General features: G+C 39.4%; 1 protein-coding gene across 1 annotated transcript in view; it reads right to left on the bottom strand.

Moving 5' to 3' along the window:
* The window catches only part of CFAP43 (cilia and flagella associated protein 43), a 94,895-nt gene that overhangs the window by 45,216 nt on the left and 33,029 nt on the right, over positions 1 to 16,650 (bottom strand). Inside the window, exons 11-15 of the mRNA XM_054729222.1 lie at positions 13,547 to 13,695; positions 11,516 to 11,619; positions 7,790 to 7,930; positions 6,835 to 7,007; positions 5,862 to 6,011 (exon numbers count right to left, since the gene is read on the bottom strand). Coding sequence (XP_054585197.1) covers positions 5,862 to 6,011; positions 6,835 to 7,007; positions 7,790 to 7,930; positions 11,516 to 11,619; positions 13,547 to 13,695 — 717 coding nt within the window. The remainder of the gene's footprint in view (positions 1 to 5,861; positions 6,012 to 6,834; positions 7,008 to 7,789; positions 7,931 to 11,515; positions 11,620 to 13,546; positions 13,696 to 16,650) is intronic.

Raw genomic sequence — 16,650 nt, forward strand, 5'->3', positions numbered from 1 at the left:
ATCTTAAAGGCGGCAAGAGAGAGACAGAGAGTTACCTACAAAGGAACACCCATCAGATTGTCAAATGATTACTCAACAGAAACACAACAAGCTAGAAGTGAATGGACGGAGGTATACAAAGTGTTGCAAAGCAAAGGACTGAATCCAAGAATACTATATCCAGCAAGACTATCAATCAAAATTGAAGGGGAAATCAGGAGCTTTGCAGATAAAAAAAGGCTTAAGGAGTTTATTACCACCAAACCAGCAATGCAAGAATTGCTAAAGGGAATACTGTAAAAAGAAGAAATAAACAGGTAAGAAGGAATATAGACACAAAAATAGATATGACCACAAACAAATACCTTTCAGTAATATCTTTAAATGTAAATGGACTAAATGCTCCAATCAAAAGATATCGAGTAGCTGAATGGATAAAAAAACACGACCCATATATATGCTGTCTACAAGAGACCCACCTCAGAACAAGAGACTCACACAGATTGAAAGTGAAGGGATGGAAAAATATCTTTCAGGCAAATGGAAATGAAAAAAAAGCTGGGGTAGCAATACTTATATCTGACAAAATAGACCTCAAAGTAAATGCCATAACAAGAGATAAAGAAGGCCACTTCATAATACTAAAGGGAGAAATCCAACAAGAAGAAATAATTCTGGTAAACATATATGCTCCCAATATAGGAGCACCCAAATACATAAAAAAACTCCTGGAAGATTTCAAGGGAGAGATTAATAGTAATACAATCATAGTAGGAGACTTTAATACCCCACTATCACCACTGGACAAATCCTCTAAACAAAAAATCAGCAAAGAAACAGCAATCCTAAATGAATCACTAGACCAGATGGAATTAATTGACATCTTTAGAACATTTCACCCCAAAGCCACAGAATATACATTCTTCTCAAGTGCACATGGGTCATTTTCAAAGATAGACCATATGCTGGGTCACAGGCAAAGTCTCTTCAAATTCAAGAAGATAGAAATTATATCAAGCGTCTTCTCAGATCACAGTGGCATAAAACTGGAAATCAACTACAATAAATACAATCCAAAGAAATCAAACACTTGGAGACTAAACAGCATGCTATTAAACCATGACTGGGTCACCAGAGAGATCAAGGAAGAAATAAAAAACATCATGGCAACAAATGACAATGAAAACACAACAATCCAAAATCTTTGGGACACAGCGAAAGCAGTCTTGAGAGGGAAGTTCATAGCTCTACAAGCCTATTGCAAAAAACAAGAATCAATGGTAATAAATTACTTAAACCTACAACTCAAAGAGCTAGAAAAAGAGCAGCAAGAAAAGCCCACTGTAACCAGAAGGAAGGAAATAACAAAGATCAGAGCGGAGATAAATGACATAGAGACCAAAGAAACAATACGAAAGATCAACAAAACCAAGAGCTGGTTCTTTGAAAAGATAAACAAGATTGATGGACCTCTAGCCAGGCTCACCAAGAAGCAAAGAGAGAGGACCCAAATAAACAAAATCAGAAATGAAAGAGGTGAAATAACAACAGACCCCGCTGAGATACAAAGGATTGTTACAAAATACTACGAACAACTCTATTCCAACAAACTGGACAACCTGGAGGAAATGGACATATTCCTAGAAAAATATAACCTTCCTAAAATCAATCAAGAAGAATCTAAAGAGCTCAATAGGCCAATAACTATGGACGAAATTGAAGCAGTCATCAAGAAGCTTCCGGCAAACAAAAGCCCGGGGCCTGATGGCTTCACAGGAGAGTTTTACCAAACATTCAAGGAAGAACTAAAACCTATCCTCCTCAGACTATTTCAAAAAATTCAAGAGGAAGGAACACTTCCAAGCTCCTTCTATGAAGCCAGCATCACCCTAATACCAAAACCAGATAAAGACAACACAATGAAAGAGAATTACAGGCCAATATCCCTCATGAACATAGATGCCAAAATCCTCAACAAAATTCTAGCAAATCGGCTCCAGCAGTACATCAGAAAGATCATACACCATGACCAAGTAGGATTTATCCCAGGAATGCAAGGATGGTATAATATCCGCAAATCAATAAACGTGATACATCACATAAACAAATTGAGAGATAAAAATCACATAGTCATATCAATTGATGCAGAAAAAGCATTTGACAAAATCCAACACCCTTTCTTGATAAAAACTCTCAACAAGGTGGGAATAGAAGGCTCATACCTCAACATAATAAAAGCTATATATGATAAACCCACAGCAAACATCATACTCAATGGACAAAAACTAAAAACATTTCCCCTAAGAACAGGAACAAGACAGGGATGCCCACTCTCACCACTCCTGTTTGACATAGTACTGGAAGTATTAGCCATTGCAATTAGACAAGAAGAAGAAATAAAAGGCATCCAAATTGGAAAAGAACAAGTAAAGCTGTCTTTATTTGCAGACGACATGATATTGTACATAAAAAATCCGAAAGACTCCGTCAAAAAACTTATAGACTTAATAAATGAATTTGGCAATGTAGCAGGATACAAAATTAACGCCAAGAAATCTATGGCCTTTCTATACACCAATAGTGAACTTACAGACAGAGAGACTAAAAAGGCAATTCCATTTACCATCGCACCAAAAAAATTAAGATACCTAGGAATAAACTTAACTAAGGAGGTAAAAGACCTATACACGGAAAACTACAGGACACTGAAAAAAGAGATAGAGGAAGACGTAAACAGATGGAAGAACATACCATGTTCATGGATTGGTAGAATCAACATCATTAAAATGTCCATACTACCCAAAGCAATCTATAGATTCAATGCACTCCCCATTAAAATACCAATGGCATATTTCACCGACCTTGAAAGAACTCTCCAAAAATTCATCTGGAATAAAAAAAGACCCCGAATAGCCACAGCAATCCTGCGAAAGAAGAATAAAGTAGGAGGGATCTCAATACCAGATTTCAAGCTGTATTACAAAGCCACTGTTCTCAAAACAGCCTGGTACTGGCACAAGAACAGACATATAGATCAGTGGAACAGAATAGAGAATCCAGATATTGACCCAAACCACTATGCTCAATTAATATTTGACAAAGGAGGCATGAACATACAATGGAGTCAAGACAGTCTCTTCAATAAATGGTGTTGGGAAAATTGGACAGATACATGCAAAAAAATGAAGCTTGATCACCAACTTACGCCATACACAAAAATAAACTCAAAATGGATACAGGACTTAAACATAAGAGGGAAACCATAAAAATACTAGAGCAATCCACAGGTAGCAAAATCTCAGACATATGCCAAAAGAAATTCTTCACTGACACTGCCCCTAGGGCAATGGAAGCTAAAGAGAAAATTAACAAATGGGACTACATCAAAATAAAAAGCTTTTTCACAGCAAAAGAAACCATTAACAAAACAACAAGAAGGCCTACTGCATGGGAGAACATATTTGCAAATGGCATCACTGATAAAGGTTTGATCTCCAACATCTACATGCAGCTTATACAACTTAATAAAAGGAAGATAAATGATCCAATAAAGAAATGGGCAACAGACCTAAATAGAAGCTTTTCAAAAGAAGACAGAAGGAAGGCCAAGAGACACATGAAAACATGCTCAACGTCACTAATTATCCGAGAGATGCAAATCAAAACAACAATGCGGTACCATCTCACACCTGTCAGAATGGCTATCATCAACAAATCAACAAACGACAAGTGTTGGCGAGGATGCGGAGAAAAAGGAACCCTCGTGCACTGCTGGTGGGAATGCAGACTGGTGCAGCCACTGTGGAGAACAGTACGGAGCTTCCTCAAAAAACTGAAAATGGAGCTCCCATTTGACCCAGTAATCCCACTCCTGGGAATATATCCGAAGAAACTAGAAACACCAATCAGAAAGGATATATGCACCCCTATGTTCATAGCAGCACAATTCACCATAGCTAAGATTTGGAAACAGCCTAGATGCCCGTCAGCAGATGACTGGATCAGAAAACTGTGGTACATCTACACAATGGAATACTATGCTGCCATAAAAAAGAAGGAATTCTCATCATTTGCAGCAACCTGGATGGAATTGGAGAACATTATGCTAAGTGAAATAAGCCAGTCAATGAAAGAAAAATACCACATGATCCCACTCATTTAGGGATAGTAAAGATCAGTATAAAGTGATGAACAAAAGATAGATACAGAGACAGTAAAGCATCAAACAGACTTTCAAATTACAGGGGGAAAGTTAGGGAGAGGTGGGGGAGTTATGAAATCAAACGAAGGACTTGTATGCATGCATATAAGCATAAACAATGGACGCAAAACTCTGGGGGGGAGGGCATGTGTGGGTGTGGGGTGGGGGGGTAATGGTAAGATATGTACACATATAATACCTCAATAAAAAATATTAAAAAAAAAAAAAGAAGGATAACATGCCCCACATGGAGGATGTTAATCAAACCAGTTTAATTAGAACCCAAACACATCACTAATTTGGTACACAGGATAACAGTTTAAGCCCCTGGACCAAAAACTGGGATTTCTGTGTTATACTGGTTTTCTCAACTCTTGATACCTTAAAACTTTTTTTAACTTTTTGAATAGGTACTACATTTAAATGGTTCAAAATTTAAAAGACTATAAAATTGCATGCAGTGAACTTTTCATGTCACCATTCCCCAACCACCTCCCAAAGGCAATACCTTCAACAATTCAGACATTTTTATGCAAATAAATAAATGTTTATACACTTTTTAAAACATAAATTGTAGTATAATACCTATATTATGCGCCTTGCTTTTCCTCCCTAACAGTGTTCTTGGGGTTCTTTCCATATTGTTGCATAAAGCTTTTCTCATTCTGTATTACAGCTGTGTAATATTCCGCAATTTACTTATGCATTGTTTATGTACCACCTTTTATTTATCCAGCCCTCTGTTGATGGGCATTAGATTGTTTCACAAGCAATGCTGCCATGGATAATAACCTCATATATTAGGTACTTTACATAAAATAACCCCCCAAACCTTTGACATCTTGCCACATCATGCCACTATCACTTGTCTTGTACATTACAAATCATTTGAATAAGACACAGTGTAACAGAGTTTGCAAATTGTTCATTTAAAAATAATCTCTAAGGGATTTAAGGTTTTTCCTGTATAATAATAACACTTTTGCCCCACTGTGTTCCAAATACGCTTTCTTGCACATGTGAGCAAGAAGAACTGGATGGGCACAACCAGGGCCCAGTTGATCTGGACAAGCAGGCATGTGTCGTGTGGGTCTCTGCGAAGCTTCAGGTGTGTGGGGTGGAATCCTGGATAAGAATCACTGACTGCATTACATTATACTGATGACCAGTACAACTTGGTTCCAGCATCACGGAAGAGTCAGGTGGGGGCAGCAGCAACCAGCCCAGAGGCCCTTCAGGACAGGCAGATGGCAACAATAATCCCTAGGTTTGCACAGCAATAATCCCTAGGTTTGCACTGTTGCCAAAACAGTTTTGCATACATCCTCCCACTGGCTCTTGCCAGAATCTGCTGGTGAGAGCAAGCAAGCCTTCCCTAATATTACAGAGGAGCATCTGAAGCTCAGCGCGTTTCCAAGACACACAACCACGTGGTGGAAGAGCTGGCCTGGCAGTCCTGCCCTGGGCTTTTTCTTTGCAGTTCTTAGTCCCTGGTTGATGTTTCCTCCCTCAGAAACTTAAACCTTGGCACATAAATACACCTAATGTTAAAGTCAATAATACCTTCAGTGGTAACAAGTTAGGCCTCAGTTTAAGAAAGAATTCCAATTCCTTTCCTAAGGGTTTTTGCTCCTTATATGAGATCAAGATATACATCCCATAATTTTTTAAAAGAGATTACCAAAGTGTGAACGTCTCGGATATGCATAGTTCCACATTTAGCTCTTGTTATGAGCCACAATCCATGCCCAGACAGAGAGAGCATTCCAGGTCCATATTGTTTGCTCTGCACTTTTTGGTATGGCTTAAGAATGTAAACACCTCTATGTTCCTGCCAATCAAAGAAAATGGTTGCATTATAGGAAAGATCAGGGGAGCAGCATCTTAGGGTTTGGAGTTGTGCATACACAGTCAGATTCAAATGTGCAAACTCGGTCATTGGAAATAAACTGATACAAAGTAGGCACCTGTATTTATATCACATTTTTCATCTTTGTTTGCAAATAAAAGTTCATTTTGACCAACTAAGTCTTTATATGTTAGTTACCAATAAAGATCCCACACTACACTGAGAATATTTCTCATGAATTATTTTCATATAACCCCATGCTCAAGTCAAAATAAATAAGTGTTTCACGTACTCCCATCTTCAAGTCTCTGAACACGCTGTGACTTTTGTCTGGAATGCTCTGCTCCTCCACCAATCCTACTTTCTCCCAATCTCAGCAATCCCATTCCCCCATCCCCCAGAAAGATGGTCCACAATATTTTCCCATGTCTCTATTTTGTACAATTTTGCTTAGGATTTAAGTACAAATTTCCACTGAAAATCATCAATTCTGTAGCCCTGGACACCTGTGGGATATATTTTCTAATATTAGATTGTCTTTTTCAAGGCACTAAACTAATAATATGTCATCTGCATATTTAGCTGACAAGTATGATATATGTAGCACAAGTGTGAGGTTGCTGCAACGTATTTTGATGGATTAACAAGTCGTGCTAATATATGTCTAATTCAAGGAAATTATGTACTATAATAAAGCCATTTGTTAACTGGACTATAATGTGAAAGCATGGGTCAAGTCTAAGTAATACCATGTGTCAATCTTGATTGCTGAGATAAATGATGGCAAGCTTAAGTTTTGGCCTACTTGTTTAGGAAGTTGATAGCAGCAGATGTACGGCACTTCACTACAGAAACCGTATATTATGTGACTTTGGAAGTCCAACACTGCAGAGGACAGAGAGTGTTCTACCTCGTACAGGAACTTATGAATGAATTCATCTCTCATCCTCCCTCTTTCATCAGCAAAGGTTGCAAAAACTGTAAGATTTAAGGAAGAAGAGAGATCACTTGTACCATATATTGATTTTATTTTTTAATTGTTGTAAAAAACTATGAAAAGTGAAATAAAAAAATATAAATGCTCAATTAATAATACAGAGGCTAGTAGGTGGTAAAAATGATTTAAAAACAAATTGGCTCCATTAGAAATACTTGAGTATTAAATAATTAATAGTGAATAAAGTATCTTTTATTAGGCCTTAGTTTCATCAATTAAACAGAGATATATCAGTCAAAGAAACTCATGATGATCTTTAATTAAAACATGGCTTAATTAAAATATCAACATACTTCGAGGTTTTTAGCTCTCTTATGTTTGCAAAATAGCTACCTAGATATTTGTTACCTAAAACAGAAAGAGTGTCTATTTTATCAGACCTCTGGCCAGAAAGCTTTCTTTAGAATTTCATCAGTGAAAGTAACTCCACAGCACCCTATATGAATTTGATTATGTATATTTAAAATTACAAAAAAAGAGACACCACAAAATGGCAAATCAACTTGACAAAAGTGCCAGTAGGTCCTGTTTCTTTTCTCTGGTGATTGGATAGATTCATATGAATGACAAGGCCTAGAAGAAAGTCCACATTTCATATTGATTAGTAGCCTCATTAATTTCACTTTGTAAGATACACAAAAGATGGCCATTGTACCTCTTCACGTGTTAAAGGGTGCGGTGTGGGGGGCAGGATGCTATCAAAAGAAAGAAGAAAAAAAAAGCTATAGCAGAGGACAGACTTGGTTGCTTGGTTTTTCTTTACCTAGTGGTAGTATTTTAGGCAGAGTAAATATTTCCAGCTTGCTTCGTCCTGTCTCTGGAATTGGAGAAAGCACCATCACTTCCACTATATCTGTTTCCAAAAGAGACACTGTGGCTATCTGTAAAATGCCTTTGTCCACCTCTGAAAGAAAAGAGACCGACACCACAAGTGCTCATCGATAAGCTTAAGGAATCTTTTATCTTTCCAAGTAAGATACCACATTATAGCATTGCCTTCACTAAATCTTTAGATCCGAATTTACTAGATATTTAAAATGACCTTTCAACATAGTAGGTGATGAACAGATAATGGAGTCTCCTGATAAGGGGCTCAGCATCTTTCCCAGGCAGGGAGGCCTCCGGGGAATCCTCCAGGCCTACCAAACTCAGAACACCTGCATGCCCTGGCCCCTGGAATGTCCATTCTAGCTGGTATGCCCACTCCCAATATTGGACAAACACAGCCTTTAGTGTTCTTTGCATCTTAGTCAAGGTATTGAGGGTACGGTGGAAATATACAGGACTAGTTGTCCTCCAGAAACCTAGATAATCGGACCTCTGCAAGGTTCATGCCTGGGGCCCACCGTGAGTTCTCTCCAGGTCACTCTATGGGGGCTGTTCTGCATGTTCCACCTTCTCAGGTCCCCAATATCAGCCCCTCCCCTCAGGTGTTCAGTGGATGAACTTTCCTTTTACTTAACAAGGAAGGCTGAGAACATCTGACACAAAGATGACCTCAACTTTCTTATCCAAATCTCACACTGTTCCCATCCTCCCCCTGCATTTCCTGACATTTTTTGTAGAAACAAAATGTAACCCTTTCCATCTGTGATTTTGAGCTCAGGCCTCTAATAATGTCCTGTTAGACCATGGGCTATCAATTACCTTTCTTTATTTTCTTGTGGCTTTTTTTATGGTTTCTTCTATTTAGCCCTCAAGACTCCCCTATGCTCAAATCAGGACCTTCCTTCAACCCTATTTCCCCACCACAATTACCATCCTATTCTTTTTTTTCAACTGCAAAGTTCTTAAAACAGGAGTTGCCACTTACTGACTTTATTTTCTGATCACCACTCTCTCCCTAACCTCTTTGTCTCTCTAAAGAAATATCTCTCCCAGGGGTTACCATGACTGGCAGATATATGAGGGCCTCTTCCCAGTCTTCACCCCACGTCTGCCACAGTATGTATATACCCTCACCCAGCCTTCTTCCTTCAAGCTTTGTCTGGAGTGGGTAACTCCCAGTTTTCTTATTACTCTGGCCTGTCCTCAGTTTTCTTCACTCCGTCTTTCTCTGTCCACAACTTCAATGGAAACAGTTTTTCCCATCCCATATTCTTTTTGACCAGATTTATTTAAAAATGGAATATTGCCCTAGCTGATTTGGCTCAACATGGGCCTGCGGACTGAAGGGTCCTGGGTTCGATTCCGGTCAAGGGCAGGTACCTAGGTTGCAGGCTCAATCACTAGCCCTGGTCAGGGCACATGTGGGAGGCAACCAATTGATGTGTCTCTCTCACACTGATGGTTCTCTCTCTCTCCCTCTCTCTCCCTCTCTCTCCCCCCTCCCTTCCACTCTCTCTAAAAATCAATGGAAAAATATCCTCGGGTGAGGATTATCAACAACAATAAGAACGAACTATTTAGGCAGAACTTGCATCCACTCTGAGGTCAGCCATAGGTCCTACCACACTCTGTGTCACCTAATTTACATATTAGGGTTACCTGTCTAGCCTCATTAAGCAACTGGGTTTGTTTCTAATCTGTCCTCTTAAGCCATCTCAACAGCTTCTATGATTTCAAGATTAGAATTCTACCATTACCTGTGAACTACAAATCTCCATCTCCAAACTTATGTTAAAGATCCCTGAATAAAGAGCTTATTGGTTTCAAATCTACAGAGTTCTTCAGCTCACTCTATTCCTCAACCTCAATAATTTCCTTTTTTCTTGGCTTTTTAGTTCATTTGATAACATCACTAACTTTCACCATGCAGACTAGAAAATTTAGAGTCATTGCTGCTCTTGCCCTTTCACATATAGTCAAATACCAAGTCCTACCAATCCCATCACCCATAGCTGTTTTCTCCTTTTTTTTCCTTTTAATATGTATTTATTGATTTCAGAGAGGAAAGGAGAGGTAGAGAGATAGAAACATCAATGATGAGAGGGAACCATTGATCAGCTGCCTCCTGCACACCCCCTACTAGGGATCGAGCCCGAAACCCAGGCATGCGCCCCTGACTGGAATTGAACTCGGGACCCTTCAGTCCGCAGGCCAATGCTCTATCCACTGAGCCAAACCAGCCAGGGCTGTTTCCTCCTTTTTTCTTTCTGTGATTGCTGCCTGGGTATGTATGTGCACGGTGGATAACAGCAGGAGCCCTGAAGCCAGACTTCCTGAGTTTGAGTCCTGACTCCACCACTACTTAGTTGCATGACTTGGAACAGCACTTTCTCTCTTCTTCAAATGCCTCATCTGTAAATTAGTACTATAATAATAGTCCCTACCTCATAAAAATTGTAAGAATTACATAAACTAACAAGTGCTTAGAACACAGAAATCCCTCAATAAAAGTTGGCTATTGTTATGATTAATATCACTTTATGTCTGGCTACCAGAATAATTGCCTAACATCTTTTTTATTACATTCTCTTGCCTTTCTGTTCTATCCTTCACATTTGTGCCTGAGTCATCCTCTAAAAACTAAGTCAAATCACGCAAGTTCCATCTTGAAAACCTTTGATGATATCGCTTTAACCATAGCAAAATCCAGACTCCTTGGAATGATACTCAAGACCCTTAGTCTTCTTTCAGACTTTATTGCCATAATTATCACCTAGTAAACTTTTCTGCTTACCTATTTATTACACCAGACTTACCACTCCAAGGGCTTTTGCTCCAACTTTCATCTTGAGATGAAATACTAATATGGCCCATCCTCCACACTTTAACCCCTTGGAAAACTGTTCCCCGTCCTCTGCACTAACCCCCACTGTTCCCTGCTTTACCTCCACTCATTTCCTCACACCTGGCAGAATTAATTCCTTCTTCCTCTGTGCCTACACAGCACTCTGCTTATTCCTCCTCCACTAAATTGTTTCCTTGGCCTTTCCATGCTCCACAGGGCCTAGTTCAGCATTTTATACCTAGTAGGTGAATGGATCTTTAAAATATGTTCAGGTGAAATAGATATATGTACTTAGTACATAAAGCCAGAGAGAATATATATTAGTTCTTACTGTTTATCATATAAATGCCATCTTGCCTCTAAATGTGGTTTACTTGGGCATTTAAATAAACATTATTGAAAAAAGCTGGGTATCATTTTGCTTAAAGAGGTAACATTAAAGACTCATGTCATAAAACTTTCTTTAAATATCTTTATTAAATAGAGGTCAAATATTATTTTTTAAAAATATTTCAGGGATAAACAATCAAACTTCTCTTTGTAATAACATTAGGAATATTTAGCCATTTCATTAATTAATTCATTGATTGATTCAAGAAAATTTATTTGGTATCAACTATGTACCAAGCAGATATACCAAATACCTCTAAATATGATATAGGAATTCTCCTAAGTAACTTTTAACAGTTATTTGAATGTTTCTCTTTTAGAAAATAAGCCACAAATAATTATCTCACTATAGCCCCATTTTCACCACCTTTAGTTCTTTGAATAAAGTGACCAATATTTTAAATTAATAAGCATTTGATGTAGTACCTACGAATCCAAAAATCTGAAATGAGCTTGAGGGTTTGGCATTGATAACAAAGATGTGTCCTTCTAATGTCCCAGCTAACAGATACATTCCTCGCTGGTCATAACTGGAAAAGAAGAAATCTGATTTTACTTGTTTCACTAATAAGTTGGTAAATATTTATTGAACAACAGCACAGAGATCCATTCAAACCCAGTCATTCTAATGGTCTGTGATTTTCAATATTATCTGACCTTATAAGAGCCAAGCGAGTACGTATAAATGTAATCATTGCATTCTAGGTTAATGCTATTTCCAAATTTCAACACAGTCAGGAAGATTCACTTAAAGATGGGCAATTATTTCATCACTAGAGGCCCGGTGCATGACATTCGGGTCCCTCAGCCTGGCCTGCACCCTCTTGCAATCCGAGACTCCTCAGGGGATGTCCGACTGCTGGCTTGGGTGAGCCTGGCTTCTGGCTGAGCCGTGCTCCCGCTATGGGAATGCACTGACCACTAGGGGGCAGCTCCTGCGTTGAGCGTCTGCCCCCTGGTGATCAGTGCACATCATAGTGACAGGTCGTTCTGCCATTCAGTCGATTTGCATATTAGGATTTTATTATATAGGATAAGTGAATGAAATACAACAACAGAGCTTTCTAGATATTTCAAGTGGAAATAAGCAACTCTGAAATTAGTGATGAGTACATGTCAGTACGCTTCAGAACTAGTACCTGGAAGGAGGAGGGAGGATGTAGTGAAATGGTTCTCCACCTTCATCAAGTTAGAAAAAGTGGGGAAATACAAATTAGTGTAAGAGAGAAGGTATCTGAGAAAGAAGATGCAACAAAAACATGGCACTGAAGAGAGGGTGTAACTGGAGGGTGGTTACTGAACCTAAATTCCCTCATTTGTGGAATAGGCACAGCATAATACCTTCCTGATTGGTGGGGCGAGGATCACATTCAATAAGCTACAATGTGTGACAAGACACAAATGTCAGTTCTTATTAAAACTACTATTATAAGTTAACAAAATAAATAAATAAGTAATAATAATAGTACATGAGTCCAAACCCAATGTCTCTATGCTGTCTTCTTAAATCTTTCTTCAAAAGTTTTAAAATCATCTAAATGTTCACCAATATATTGTCTTTTAAAAATGATAGTATATTTGTATAATGAAATACTACATATCTGTAAAAAAGAACAAGGAGGGTCTTTTTGTATGGGTAGAAAACATTCTACAAGATACACTATTAAGTGAAGAAGAAGAAGAAGAAGAAGAAGAAGAAGAAGGAGGAGGAGGAGGAGGAGGAGGAGGAGGAGGAGGAGATGGAGAACACTGTATATGGTTTTGTTCCCATTTAGAGAGAGGCAATGACTGGAGCCCCACTGCCTGGGCTCCAATCCCAACATTTGCCATTTACACCTGTGTAATATTAAGCAAGTTATTTAAACTCTTTGTGCTCATCTTCCTCTGCTGTAAAGGGGAGACAATATGAGTAACTCATAAAGTTAACATAATAGAAGTGTCTTGCCATAACCAGTTTGGCTCAGTGGATAGAGCATCAGCCTATGGACTCAAGGGTCCCAGGTTCGATTCCGGTCAAGGTCATGTGCCTTGGTTGCAGGCACATTCCCAGTAGGGAGTGTGCAGGAGGCAGTTGATCGATGTTTCTCTCTCATCGATGTTTCTAACTCTCTATCCCTCTCCCTTCCTCTCTGTGAAAAATCAATAAAATATATTTTTTAAAAAAGAAAGTGTGCATCTTTTTGCTTGCTTATGGATAAAATATCTCTGGAAAGAAGACAAGAGAAATTGAGAAATTGGGAACAGGCTGCCTCCAGAGAGGAGAACTGGGGTTCAGGGACAAGGGTAGGACACTTTTCACTACACATCCCTCTGTACTTTTTTAACACTGAACAGGGTCAATATATTAATTTCCAAAACAAAACACTTAAAATTTAAAATGTAAAGGAATTATGGCTCCACTGGAATTCTCAACAGACAGGTCTAACAACGTTGCTGCCAGAAGCAGGAAGTACTTACAGGAGGTGCTGAATTTCATTGTCACAGAGATGGACCATGTGAATTTCCTCAGGGGATTCGGTCTCCAGGACATCAATGAAGTGGACAGAGCCATTTACAGTCCCCACTGCCGCAGAGAAGGAGGAGGGAGAGCAAGCCAGAACTGTTGCCTGTTTAAATAAACCCCAGATCTTAACTTCATGGTGCCCAAAACAAAAAACAAACAAACAAAAACAAAACAAAACACAAAACCCACAAACAAGCACACACACAAAAAAACGAAGCCAGATCTCCTACACATCAGAATTCTACAGTTTATTGGAAAAGCCTGCAGAATTAGAGAAGAGTGACTTGTGTTGTGTGGTATGACAAATTATCTATTCAACATTTCTGAACTAACCAATTGTATAAGTCACAGGAATCCGTACATCTTATTCTTTTATCCTAAACTTAGAATGATAAAAATATAAAGACATTTCTTGAGCTTTAAGCAATGGCTTCATTTTCATCCCTAAATGATTATAAAATTATACCAATAATAATTTAAAATAAAATAAGAAATTAAAAATAAATTCCTAGCACCTTTTTGACATTTTTATAGAATGTTGAAGATTTTTTTAAAATATGTTTTTATGGGAGAGAAACCAAGATGGCGGCAAAGGTAAACAGCTGAACTTGCTGCTTCACACAATCACTTCAAAACTACAACTAAAAGACAAAATGGATATCATCCAGAACCACAGGAAGACTGGCTGAGTGGAAATTATACAACTAGAAGGAAAGAGAAAAGCACACTGACACTGGGAGGAGGTGTAGAGGTGTGGAAGTGAAGTGCAGAGGTACAGAGGGGCACACGGAAAGGGGCTGGCAACTGAGTACATTGTTGTCTTTTTCCATCGGTAGGAAGACACAAGCACCCGACTTCTCAGAACTCCAGTTCTGGGTGAGACTCTGGGAACCCAGACTCACACAGGGAGAAACTGGACTGTCTGGCATCGGGCTGGAACACGAGGGTGGCTTTCTCTCAGAGGTGCTTGCAGCAATCATTGTTCCTGCATAGTGCCGCGGGACACAGAGACCCAGGGGCCTCTTCAGGGCAGGGCTGACAGTCAGCCATTGCTGTTTTCTCTGCCCTGGTGATTCCCTGAGACCCCCACCCCACCCAATTTACAACCCCACCCAAGCTGTGCACAGAGGCTTTTGCATATGGCCTGGCCTTTGGCAATCTAAAACCTAACATACTGCAGCTGGGTCAGAGAGCACCAGAGCCTCCAAAAGAAGGCCCAAGGCTCTACAGCAGCTTGCATTGCTTCACAGCTTGGACTCATCTGGGCACCTCCAAACTCCAAACAAAGAGGAGGAATCTGCAGATCTCTCAGTAGCTCCTGCTGGGTGGCCTCAGGCAGTGGCTGACTTTGCATCTCCTTGGAGATCCAAGAGCCAGTGTACACAGTGGTCAGAGTGAGACCATCCAGATTACAACTCTTCACATCCATAAGAGACATACTCAGGGGGCAGACTCAGTGAGCGCCAAAGCCCCACTGAAGCAAGTCTTGCCCCATAAGGTGTCTCCAGCACAGAAGTTCTCCCATCGTAGACACAGCTGATTCTCACAGCCAATTGGCCTGGAGGCCAATTCCTCCCAGGGATATCAACAACAATCAAGGCTTAACTACAACAAGACTGTGCACACAGCCACAAAGGGGTGCACCAAGAGTGTCTACCTCAGGTAACTGGGGAGGCTGAGCCACTGGGCCCTATAGGACACCTAGCACACAAAGCCACTCTATCAACACAGGGAAGCAACCAAAATGCGGAGACAAAGTAACAGGTCACAAATGAAAGAAATGGAGGAAAGCAAACTACTGGACATAGAGTTCAAAACCACAGTTATAAGGTTACTCAAGAATCTTCTAGAAACCTCTGAGAAATATAGTGAGACCCTCAAGGATATGAAAAAGGACCAACTAGAAATTAAGCATATACTGACTGAAATAAAGAATAATATACAGAGATCTAACAGCAGACTAGAGTATCTCAAGAATCAAGTCAAAGACTTGAAATACAAAGAAGCAAAAAACACCCAACCGGAAAAGCAAAAAGAGAAAAGAATCCAAAAATATGAAGATAGTGTAAGGAGCCTCTGGGACAACTTTGAGTGTACCAACATCCAATTATTGGGGCGCTAGAAGAAGAGATAGAGCAAGGTACTGAAAATCTATTTGAAGAATTAATGACAGAAAACCTCCCCTACCTGGTGAAAGCAATGGACTTACAAGTCCAGGAAGCACAGAGAACCCCAAACAAAAGGAATCCAGAGGACCACACCAAGACACATCATAATTAAAATGCCAAGAGCAAAAACAAAGAGAGAATATTAAAAGCAGCGAGAGAGCCCTGACCAGTTTGGCTCAGTGAATAGAGCGTCGGCCTGTGGACTCAAGGGTCCCAGGTTCAATTCCAGTCAGGGGCATGTACCTTGGTTGCGGGCACATCCCCAATGGGGCGGGGTGGGGGGTGCAGGAGGCAGCTGATCAATGTTTCTAACTCTCTATCCCCCTCCCTTACTCTCTGTAAAAATCAATAAAATATATATTTAATAAATAAATAAATAAATAAAAGCAGCAAGAGAAAAACAGTTAATTACCTATAAGGAAGTACCCATATGATTGTCAGCTGATTTCTTAGCAGAAACTATGCAGGCCAGAAGGGAGTGGTAAGAAATATTCAAAGTGATGAAGAGCAAGAACTTACAACCAAGATTACTCTACCCAGCAAAGCTATCATTCAGAATGGAAGGTCAGATAAAGAGCTTCACAGATAAGAAAAAGCTAAAGGAGTTCATCACCACCAAACCAGTATTATTATGAAATGCTGAAGGGTATTCTTTAAGAAGAGGAAGAAGAATAAAAAGGTAAAGATAAAAATGATGAACAACAAAGTGACAACAAATACATATCTATCAACAAGTGAATCTAAAAATCAAGTGAATAAAAAATCTGATGAACAGAATAAACTAGTGAATATAATAGAATCAGGGACATAGAAAGAGAGTGGACTGACAATTCTTGAGGGAAAGGGGTGTGGGGGGTGCGGCAAGAGACTGAACAAAAATCGTACACCTA

Source organism: Eptesicus fuscus, chromosome 17 (assembly GCF_027574615.1).
Source record: "Eptesicus fuscus isolate TK198812 chromosome 17, DD_ASM_mEF_20220401, whole genome shotgun sequence".
NCBI classification, from domain to species: Eukaryota; Metazoa; Chordata; class Mammalia; order Chiroptera; family Vespertilionidae; genus Eptesicus; species Eptesicus fuscus.